Consider the following 12043-nt stretch of genomic DNA (forward strand, 5'->3'; position numbering starts at 1 on the left):
CTTAGAAGGAAACAACAATAATGAACTTGATGTCCAGTCAGTTTATCACAGGTTGATTTGTCAATAGGTGTTTCTTACAGATTTAAAACTCTCCTGGTTAAATTATTTTTTTTATAATCTCATGTATAAGTCATCAAATACATTTATTTTTTTAAAATTTATTTTATTATGTTACGTTAATCACCATATATTACATCATTAGTTTTTGATATAGTGTTCCATGATTCATTGTTTGCGTATAACACCCAGTGCTCCATGCAGAACGTGCCCTCTTTAATACCCATCACCAGGTTAACCCATCCCCCTACCCCCTCCCCTCTAGAACCCTCAGGTTTTTTTTGTTTTTGTTTTTGTTTAAGATTTTATTTATTATTTGACAGAGAGAGACACAGCCAGAGAGGGAACACAAGCAGAGGGAGTGGGAGGGAGAAGCAGGCTTCCTGCGGAGCAGGGAGCCCGATGTGGGGCTCGATCCCAGGATGCTAGGATCGTGACCTGACCTGAAGGTAGACGCCTAACGACTGAGCCACCCAGGCGCCCCAGAACTCTCAGTTTGTTTCTCAGAGTCCATAGTCTCTCATGGTTCATCTCCCCCTCCGATTATTAAATACCTTTAGAGGAGCTAAAGGTTATACCCAACGATCTGAGAGAAATGTTAATTTAGTAGCTCTAAGTAATGGAGACTTTCCTATAATCAAGCCTCTTTTAGAGGATCATGATGAGACTGTCCTTTTTTTTTTTTTAAGATTGATTTATTTGAGGGAGAGAGTGAGTGAGCAGGGGGAGGGGCAGATTGAGAGGGAGACAAGCAGACTCCCCACTGAGCTGGGAGCCTGACACAGGGCTCAGTCCCAGAACCCTGAGACTATGACCTGAGCCAAAATCAAGAGTCTGATGGTTTAACCGACTGAGCCACCCAGGTGTCCCGAGGTTGTCCTTCTGATTTTAGGCCTGCAAGAGGTAAGGTGGGAGTTGAGCAAGAAAAAAAAATACGCTTTTCTTAGGGTTGTCAGAACTATAGAATGGTTTCAAAACTACTGTTCCTTAATTTGGATTGAATGTTTTAAAGGCCAGTCTGCAACAGAGTAGAAATTTGAAGTCTGAGAGCTCCTTCCTTTTTTTTCTTGGGCAGGGGATGGGGTTCTGTACTCTCTCAGACATCTATTATTTAATTGCAAGTTAAAGCAGATAAGCTGTGTTTGACTACCCTAAATTCTTCTCATTATTTTAACTAAGTATCTGTTTGTATATAGTCTTTCAGTCACACCAAAGCTACAATTATCTTTTTTTTTTAAAGATTTTATTTTTGAGAGAGAGTGTGCGTATGCGCGCGCGTGCATACACACAGAGACGGGGTGGGGGGCAAGGAGGAGGGAGAAGCAGACTCCCCGCTGAGCAGGGAACCCCACGCAGGACTCAGTCCCAGGACCCTGGGTTCATGACCCAAGCCGAAGGCAGACACCTAACCAACTGAGCCACCCAGGCGTCCCCACAATTATCTTGTAAAAACGTAAATCCCTTTCTCACTTTCTCACTTAAAATCTTTCCAGTGGCCTTCTACTGTACCTAGGATAAAATCTACACTTGTAGAGACGTCTAAGACCCTACGTGATCTGACTCTAACTTTGTATCTTTAACCTCATCTGCTACCGCACTTCCCCATTCTTACTGTGTCCCAGCTACACTGACCCACTTTCTGTTGCTGGAACATGCTAAACTCTTTTTGCCTCAGCACTCACTGTTCCCCTACGTAGATCTTTCTGTAGCTCTTCACATGGTTTCAGCTCATAGCTGAGAGTTTCCTCTGACTTCCCTGCCTCCCTTTCTAAAAGGGCACCCTTACCTCAAAATCACATTTAGGCTCATTCTCCTGGTTTGTTTTGTTTTCATAGCACTTACTGGTATCTGAAACTATTACGTATTTGTTTTTATTATCAGTCTGCCCCATTGGATGAGCATACAGCTCTTATCTGTCTGTCTACTACTTTATATTCAGATTTGATAATAGCACCTTGCACTTAACAGGCACTTAATAAGATCAAGTGCAAGAGTGAATGGCTATGGTTAAGCATCTTTGACTTCTTAAAAACTTTACCCTAAAGCAGTGGCTCTCAAAGAAGAGATTCTTTGAGATTCTCAAAGAAGATTCTCTTAATCTCTTAAAGGCCACACTTTAAAAAATTGTGCTTATATTTGTAATCAGTGGTCACTGTTAGCTCTCGAGTAATGTTTAAGATTCATTAGCATCAGATACCACGCAAAAAAAAAATTGCTGAAATTACCTAAAAGGCCATTAGAAGATAATCTAACTAGTGATGACATAGTTTTATCCTACTGCATCCCAAGATAATGAACAAGAGAGGATCCCTGTAGATTCAGTGCCTCTGCCACTGAAAGGGAAGGCAGGTGAATATAGAGACTGCTAAGAAGGCATGTGCCGTCAGACGATTTAGAGGAAAGGTACAAAACCTGCCCAGGGACCAGGAAGAGTAGTCAGCTGCTGGGCTAGAAATTCTGTCTGCCTTTCTCACCATTGGCCCTCTATGTAATTCTGACTCAGGCTCTTCTCACATTTAAGCCCTGGTTTCCTTTTGTGTCTGTGTTCAGAGATCACATTTAAGTTTGAGGTCTGTTTGAGCTGTCATTTTTTCTTGTTAGGCTATACTGATAAGTCTTTCTGACCTCCTCGGTGGCCCTTACCTGAAATTTAAGCACAGTGTTTTTGTATCCAGCGCAATGTTTTGAGTTTCCTTTTGGTAGCTCAGAGTGTTGGGTTTATAGCATTAGGTGTGACCCTTCTATTCATTTAAATATGTTCCACTAGAGATCATTGAATGATAGTTCTGTTTGGTTAGTTTATTGTTTTACTAGCATTCACAAAGCCACTTGAACAGTTCTGGACTTAGAATTAAGATAATCAGTGTTTCCTTTTTCTGTGAATAACAGTTCTAACCCTTCCTAAATAAGACAAGTGACTCATCAACCCAGGCTACTTTAAATGCTCTTTATAGACTCTAAAGTCTTGATTTTGTTTCCCAAAAATAAATAGGGACTTGAGCTTTTAATTTAGGACAGTAGTTTACTTATTTTGCTGGTTTGTTTTAAATTTTGTTTTGTTTTTTAAAAGCACTGATGCATTGCAAGGCAACAGTATCTCTCCAGAGTGTGTGTGTACCTACACACGGATCCAGTGTAATCCTTTGCAAAATATACGGTATTGGCATCAATCCTTGTCTAAATTCTCTGTGTACTCTAATTCAGATTTGAGATACCACAGCTACTCGTTTGATTCCGGAAGCTGACACTGAGGTAGTTTGTGTTGTGTAGGATTGTTACTCCCTTACGACATTTCATCAAGTATTAGTGTGTTGTTTGTACCTACTTGCTATGTGGCTTCCAGCGAGGGTGAGAATTCCTGGCGCGAGAAGAGATTAAGGGAGGCTCCGTTGAGGAGATATTGTTTGAGCTGGGTTTTAAAAGAAAGGTAGGGTTTCAGAAGGTAAAGATGTGGGGTCGAAGGGCATTACAAAGATGGACTAGCATGGGCAAAGACAAAGGAAAGAAAATACTGTGCATGTTTAGAGAACAATGAGACCAATTTGTTCAGAATTTATGACTGACACTGAGGACTTCATAAGTAAAACTAGAAAGATTTTAGAATTCTTTGAACATACTGTTTCTTATTTCATTTGAATTACTAATGCTCTATTAAAAGAAAATGCTATAAAGATAAGCTTAGCACATTATAAATTATAGCAGATTACTAATTACTAGGCCCAAGTTAATGAGAATTTTTTCTTTCATTTTCATTTTTCTAAAATCCTTGACAATAACCAATTAGCATACGTGCCAAGTTGCTGACTTTTTTTCATCTTAAAAAGATTGCAGTGAACGAAATGTAATGTCCAGTAGATACAGTGGAAATGACATCAAAAATAGACTTGTAAGGGAAAGAAACATTTTCTTGCATGCTATTACCAGTGCATTAGGACACACTGACAAAACTAGCACTTTGTTCAAGCTTAATAAGGTGTTTTCTTGTTGCCAAATGCTGTAATTTCCTGGTCTGTTTGTGAGGGGTTGGGTAGAAGTTTTAAAATCCTTGTCTAATTTTTTTCCTCTTATTATGTAGCAGGTTGTTCCCCTTAAAGGATAGTTAGCTATTTATTTGATTGCTTCTGTTTTTGTTGTTATTGTTTAATATAGGATACGTATTGTAGTGAAGTACTCAGGATAATCTGTTGTCCTTAAATAGTGCCCCTTTCTACAGCGAATGTTAGACATTAGGAAACAGAGAGATTTTGACCTTTCTATAATTCCGAGAATAATGAAGTAGACACAGAGGAAAAAGCCTGCTAGCTTGGGAAGGCCGTAGGGTAACCCATCACTTGGAACGAAGCCTCTTAGGGAAGGCTCCTCTTCAGCCCTGTATGTTAGTATGCGAGGTTTGGGAATATTTCTCTTGTCCGGGCCAGATGAATAGCTTGTCCACCTGGAATACTACCCTTTGTGTGGATCCACTTTCAGCTAAAATGAAAATGAATTATGTTTGTTGTTGTCTTTTTCATCAGAGACCTCAAATCTAGCTCTGGGACACTTGCAAAAATAACTTTTTTATTGAATCTGTTAATGCCTATCCCTGCTAGGCGTTTGAAATTCATTATCACAAACCTTGTTTATCCTTATATGGAGGCTTTAGGATTTCCATTTATAGCCAAAGAGACACCCAGAGAATCTCAGTGACTGGCTCAAACTGCCATATTGCTCTCTGGTGCCAGAACCAGGCCTTCAGATCTAGGTCTGACTCCTAAACTGCAAAGCAGTACCACCTTCCCCCTTCCTGATGAGCAGTCACAGAGCACCTTCCGTGTAAGAAACACTATTAGGATAAGACCTTTTCTCCTGCTAGTAGGGTATGGAAGGCCAGGTATGTGCAGAAATGGTAGTCTTTAGGAAGGGGGAAAGAGGGGCAGTTAGCAATTTCTGTTTCAAGGAGGCATATCCAAGCAATTGTTAAGTTTTGAGTGGGAAGTTTAACAGTATACAAAATATATTTAAATATAAAACATTGCCATTTGACAGACTGTTTAGAATGAGGAAAAGCATGGTGTTGGGAAGATAAACAGAGTAAATCAAGAAAAATTAGTTTGATTTATTTATATTATACCTATGACAGAATATATTTAAGACAGCTTGTCAACTAGTTAAAGGAGATAAAAACCAGCACCCAAAGTCCCTGGCACTCATGCCTTTTAAAAATATTAATTAAAAGTGGATTCAGTTGACAGCCTTTATTTTTCATTAAGAACATAATGTGTTCTATGAACAAATCCTGTCATTACCTTTCGTGTTTGTAAGTAATATCTTGGAAGAGGAAGAATATGTCAGAGAACCCGTCTCGGGACTGGCCACGGAGCTGACTAAATGGGCTGCTGTTCAGATCTCATCTGTACGTTTTCTTCGTTCACTGAAATTGCTGGAGACTAGGCAGAGAGATGGAAGGTGACGGCATTCTTGATCCTGTGTGGGCTGGGAGTGCAAAGCAATCAGAGATAACTGGATGAAAGAAATGCAGTTTGTTAATAGAGACCAGAAAGTCAGAGAATTGGGGCTTGAAGAAGACAGACTTAGAGGAAACATCTGCTAGCAGTTCCAGTGGGGTGGGGGTGGGAGAGGGAGGCAGGGGGAGAGAAGAGGGTCAGAACATCCACCTACGCTGTTACTAAGCTTGTTGAAAGAAAGCTGGTCTAATTTGATGTAGGCTCTTCCCCTCTGGATCAGAAAAACAGAAGCATTACAATCTGCTATTCATATAGAAAGTGTGAGTAAAAAAAAAAAAAAAAGAAAAAAATGCACGTGTGAGGCTGAGAACATCTGCTGGAACAAGCCATTTTAAAGATAGCTAAGCAGTGGCTTTAAAGCAGCTTGCTGGTATTTGGGGGCAAGGTTGAGGAGGAATGGGGGTGGAGACCAGTGGGATGAGAGTAATTAGGTCATGAACAGCATCCCACCCTGTGTCTTTTATTTTCTCAGTGCTCAGATTCAGGATCTCACCAGTAAGGGAACACTGTGATTAATGGCAGTAGCCAAGAATATGACATGAAGATAAATTGCTCATAGCATGGTATAGCTGGTTCTTGGGAAAAAGGCTTGAGAGACATATAACAAAAGTCCTGCACCAGACATCATGTGAAAGAGACCAGTTTCTTGGGAATGTTCTCACTCTTCTTTCTAAGCCATATGTTTTGGGTACCTGAAAATGTAGGTCATGAAGTGATAGCTATTCAATCCTGTAGTTTGCCCGTAATGAACCATCAAGGACTGTGGGAGCAAATCAGAATGACTCATGTACTCGGTTTCAGAGAGATCACCGATTACTTGGATATGGTAGTTTATTGCTCATTGCATGTTTTTACGTCTCTTTATTAATGAGGAGCAGTGTCTGTTTCCCAAAAACTTGCACTTGTAGAGTTTGAAATTCCCCCTTCTAGCTTTTCCATATTCTCAGGGTTGAATAATCCTGACAGTGGTGCCACTGTATGTTTGTACAGCAACGTGCACTTTTCCAAGAGTTACCATTTGCATTACTGCATTCAATCCCCACAAATCTCCAATGGGTGGATAAAGCAGATGGTTTAGTCTCTATTTAAAAATTGGGAACACTGGAAATAATGAGGTTAACTTTCCTGACTGGGATCACACATCTAGTTCTTGACACACAAGACTAGATCGCTCTTTCTTCTGTAAGTTCCTTTGAAAACAGCCCTGGAATATTGGAGGTTCTGGCCTGGGCGCTCTTCACCCAGGGCTTGTTGAAAAGCCAGAACTATATATTGTCTCCCGCACATTCAGATTGGGTTTCAGATCAGGTTCGTTTCTTCCCTGAGACCTGCAGTGGCTCCTCTTTGAATTTAAGATAAAAATCGACAATTCTTAACATGGCTTACAAGGCCTCTCAGAATTTGGCCCCGCGTATCCAGCGTCTCTCACCGCTCCCTCTTTCTCAGTATATTCCCTGTGTTAGCTATATTAAATATTCTCCAGCTTCTCAGGTGTGTTGTCCTGTTCTTTTTGCCTCTAGCTTTTATATAAGCTGCTCTCTTTCCCTAGAGAATTCTCTTCTTTCAAGTCTCAGCCTAGACATCATGCCCTCTCAGAAGACTTCCTGACACACTGTCCTCCACTATGCTCTGGATCTCTTTGTCCTTTTCTCTCTCTAGACTGTTTGTCAGGAGGGCAGGAGTCATTGACTCCCCAGCATTGAGTACAGAATCTAGAACCTATTAGGCAAACGAGAGATTTTTGATGAGTGGATAAACAAGTATTTCCAGATTTCTGTTGTTCTTTCCAATAGAACTGTTCCTTAACAATATGGTCAAAATTTTCGCTTGTTTTAGTGTTAAATACCCAAGATGTCTTATACTATGTAAGTAATCTCTAAGATAGCTATACTACGTAAATATCCCCCAAATTTATCTTATTCCCCCTGTATCATAGAGATGCAGTAGGTCACTTATAGCATGCTATTTTACTATGATTAAATCTGGTAGCTTTATTATTATTTTTTTTTAGATTTTATTTATTTATTTGACAGAAACACAGCGAAAGAGGGAACATGAGCAGGGGGAGTGGGAGAGGGAGAAGCAGGCTCCCCACTGACCAGGACCCTGGGATCATGACCTGAGCCGAAGGCAGATGCCTAATGACTGAGCCACCCAGGCACCCCTAAATCTGGTAGCTTTAAAGGGGAACTTAATAAATATCGGTAGCAAACATTTATTGGGTAATATCTATGTGCCAAGCATTGTGCTAAGTGTTCTTCATGAATTTTTTGGTGCCTTAAAATGGTTCTAAAGTTAGTTGAGTAGACACAGAGAGATGAAATAGTCTGTCCAGTATCACAGTAAATAAGTAGTAGAAGTGGGTTTTGAACTTCGTGTGTAAATCATAGAGTTAAACCAGTTCAGCTTATGAAAAACCGAGCTGTAAGAGGTGTGCATCTGTTTCCTGCTCTGCGTTCGGTAACTCTGGGATTTTATAGTTTGAGCAGAGGCTTTGAAGCCAGTGTCCATAGCTGTAAAATGAGAGGAACCTAGGGTTGTCTATGGTGGGGATTAAATTAGATGATAAATGTAAAATACAGAACATAGTTGGGAACTGGGGGTACATGGTAGTCACCTGGAAAATGATAGCTTCTCTGCTTTTCCAGGTGTTCTCCTAGCTTCCCTCATTGAACAACCCTAACAGATAGGTGCTCTTCACTTAAAGGAGAGATTGCTAAAGAGAAAGTTAGATTTGTAGGTCTAAATAAGTTCTTAGAGAAAAATGGAATGACTAAACAAGTGTCCTTTTCACTTAGATTTAGATTGTATCCACTTATATAAAGTTCATTCTAGCTCAGTTAATGATTATATTCCATACATTCCTCTGAGTCAAAGGTCCTTGGTCTTGTGGGGGCCTAGAAAGGTAACTATTTTCAATACTTTAAAAATGCTGTTTGGGGTGCTTGGGTGGCTCAGTTGGTTGGGCGTCTGCCTTTGGCTGCGGTTGTGATCCCGGGGTCCTGGGATCCCCACGTTGGGCTCCCTGCTCAGTGGGGGGTCTGCTTCTTCTGCCCCTCCCCCTGCTCGTGCTTGCTCTATCTCTAGTGCACACACACACACACACACTCTCTCAAATAAGTAAATGCTGATTGTATATTGACCCACCATAAAGCTACATATGACTATCTTAACGATGTCAAATTTATTTGCCCTGACTCTTATTTCATTTCATGTCTTTGAATTTAAAAATAGCAAATTATTACTTAAGAAATGAATTTTGGTAGATGAAATCTTTGAAAACAAGAGATCCACAGTGGAGAAATAAGACCCTGATAGGGGAGAAACTCTTGAATCAGTATCTCTTATTTCAAATAAGATAAAATATTTTGTTATTATTACATCTCTTTCTGCTATTCTGCTATGTTAGTATAAGAGCTTTGGGTTTTAGTGATTTACCCTTTGCTACAAATATATAGCTCATGAAAGTAGGGGAGAAATATTTTGGAGGTCAGTGACCATTTCTGTGAGGAGTCCTTTAATGGTTTTTAGTAAAGTTGTTAAAACAACGCTGTTGTGATGTTTGTCAATATAAATTTCGTGTGAAGCAATAAATGAGAAAAAAAACCACATAACCTGTAAAAAGTAGTAGATGGAGTGGCGCTTATATATATATAAAGTATAGAGTGAAAATCATTTAAGTTGATATTGTTCAGGAGGAGAGTGCCCCAAGAAAGCTCTGTTTAATGTAAGAATTTAGTGTGTATTGATACACTTACTTAGCAGTGAGTACATGCTAATGACCGTCTCTCATCTGCTCCTCACAACAACCCTAACAGATAGGTGCTCTTCTCTGTATTTCTCATACGAGGAGACTAACGTTCTGAAAGGTTGAGTTACTCCTCCAGTGTTAACTAGTAAGTGGTAGAATTGGAACGTGAGTGCTGGTCTTTCTTCTTTCTTCTTCTTCTTCTTTTTTTTTTTTTTTTAGATTTATTTATTTATTTTAGAGAGAGTGTGTGTTCGTGAGCAAGCGGTGGGGGGACAGGGACAGGGAGAGGGAGGTAGGGAGAGAGAGTCCTGAAGCAGACTCCCTGCTGAGCAGGGAGCCTGACGCAGGACTCGATCCCATGACCCTGAGATCATGACCTGAGCTAAAATCAAGAGTTGGCTGCTTAACCAGCTGAGCCACCCAGGTTCCCCGAGTTGCAGGTCGTTCTAATTCAGATCCCCATTGCCTGTCATATGAAATGTCGAAGGAGAAATGACAAGTCAGTGTGGAAGAATTCTTCAGAAATTCAGGTTGGGATTATTGGGTAGCACTTTGAAGAAAATTTACATTGGTTCTTTATCACATTACATACAACAAAATAAATTCCTGATGGGTTAGAGAGTTAAGTTTAAAAAACAAAGCAGACAAGGTAAAACTTTAAAAAACTAGAGGGTAGATTTGAGCATTTATCAAATCTCTAAAGCAGAATGCCTTTCTGAAGCTTGTAGTGAGAGAAGAATTTACAGAATAGAAGTATATACAACTACAGTATACAAAATTAAAAAAGTTTTAAATACCAATTCAATTAAGAAAAAAACAGCACCCAGTGCTGGCAAGAAAAACTTATGGTCTGATTAACCAGTAAAGGCCGTTAGGGGAAGTAGTGAATATTCATAAAAATGTTCATCCCTTTGCAGTGATTGTACTAGGAATCTACTATACTAGGTAATCTAAGTTATGGAAAATGCTCTTTCTATGAAAGTATTTTTGCAGTTTTTCAACCCAAAAATAAGAAAAAGAATCTAAATGTCTGATGTGAAAATAGTGATTATTAGTTGAACCACTAGATGAACTGCTGTATGAAACGTTATATAACCACTATTAATGCTCATGAAGTCTGCATTCTAATGTAGATGTGTAAGTCTTATTATCTTTTTCATTTATATTTTTGGTGAGGTTACAACTGTAGAAATAAGGTAATTGTACCATAAAAGACTGAAAGGAAGTATTGTACATTAAAATCTTAATCATGATTACTTGGGCAGTAGGATTAAAGTGGGTTTTTTTGCCCTGTTTTCTAAGTTGTTGATATTTTATTTACAAACTCTAAGTAAAAAGGACTTATTCTTTGACCCATAGGATGGATTTCCAGATTTCCAGGACTCCGTGCAAACGCTCTTCCAGCAGGCTAAGGCGAAGAGTGAAGAACTCACTGCTCTCAGTTCACAGGTAACGTAAGCCACCAGTTAACAGTTAACATTTCATAATAATATCTGTAGATTGAAAAATAAATGGGTGCTTCAGCTAGCTTCAGTTTTAAGCATCTGAGGATGGGGTTTATTTCTGGTTGTTTTTGAAATGTCATCTGACCCACAGCTGTGTCAACAAGATAGCAATAACAGCATAGTTTGATTTGTTTATGAGCAGAATCTCTGATATAGTAATACTTATTTATTCTTTGTAGTTTTGTAGGAAGAAAGACAGATTCTCTACTTAAGAAAATTTAAAGAAGCAATTTGATACCAGGAAGAAAGCCATGTTGACTATGGCTGTGTGTAATACAACTCTGAGATACAATAGTACTGGTTCTCAGTAAAACATTCATCATCGGCATTGTAGCTATTGTTAGGTCAGTTTGATTCATGTATGAGAAAAAATTCTTAATATGTATCTTCAGGGGCTTTTGCTATTATTTAATTGTATTCTGAAATTAACCTTTTTAAAAAAGTCATTTCTACAAATAACCACCTTTTAGAAAGCACTGTAAGTCTTATTCCTCTGGATCTTCTGCCTGGCGACTGCTCTTGGTCAAATTCAGTAGTGCCAAGTTTTTTTTTTTTTTTTTTCTTTTTAAGAGGATGAAAAATATACTTCCTCCTTAGAAATCTTACTGACATTTTATGTCAGTAAGTTCAAATGAATTGCTTAGATGCTTCTGATTCAATTATTTAAGTTCAAATGAATTGAAATTACAGCTCCTTTTGATCTGGTTTATGTGCATTCAGAAAAATAGTGTAAGCTTTTATCCTGTTCCGTGAATTAATATATTTCATTTATTGATTTTTACTATTGTGAGTCAGGATTTTTTGTAACTAATTTTATAGAGCACCTTCCTTGTACTACTCTTTTATATGGCATGCAGTGATTCATATCTGCATTTTGACTATTAATCTCCTTGGCAAAATATCACAAATGTACTGATCTGAATATCACAGATAAGTGATTTAGAGCAGTACATAAAGAAGGAACTTACAAAACACATGCAAAGATGAATTTCTATTTACTTGTGTATTTTAAATGTGTCTTTCTCTCATTGGTTGGGAAATACTGCAGTTTCATTCCATGATGAAGGGGAAGAGTCTTGTTGGCACTGGTGTTTTTCCTTCGTAATTTGCATTGTTTGATTTTGGTGGGAGGGGTGTTTGACTTGTCCCTCCAGACAGCCATTTTACACCTTTTCTCCCCCAACATACTGTCATCATATCAGAGTATGTATAGTGCCAAATCCTAA

The 12043-nt window shown here is 38.9% G+C and overlaps 1 protein-coding gene and 1 long non-coding RNA gene across 4 annotated transcripts in view; one reads left to right on the top strand and one right to left on the bottom strand.

Moving 5' to 3' along the window:
• Nucleotides 1-12043, top strand: part of NAB1 (NGFI-A binding protein 1) — a 47628-nt gene that overhangs the window by 28862 nt on the left and 6723 nt on the right. For all 3 annotated transcript variants that reach the window (XM_027588932.1, XM_027588931.1, XM_027588933.1), the window contains exon 5: nt 10672-10761. In XM_027588932.1, coding sequence (XP_027444733.1) covers nt 10672-10761 — 90 coding nt within the window. The remainder of the gene's footprint in view (nt 1-10671; nt 10762-12043) is intronic.
• Nucleotides 5213-12043, bottom strand: part of LOC113919581 — a 202221-nt gene continuing 195390 nt past the window's right edge. Inside the window, exon 4 of the long non-coding RNA XR_003519053.1 lies at nt 5213-5529. This is a non-coding gene — a long non-coding RNA (uncharacterized LOC113919581). The remainder of the gene's footprint in view (nt 5530-12043) is intronic.

This window comes from Zalophus californianus, chromosome 3 (assembly GCF_009762305.2).
Source record: "Zalophus californianus isolate mZalCal1 chromosome 3, mZalCal1.pri.v2, whole genome shotgun sequence".
Lineage (NCBI taxonomy): Eukaryota > Metazoa > Chordata > Mammalia > Carnivora > Otariidae > Zalophus > Zalophus californianus.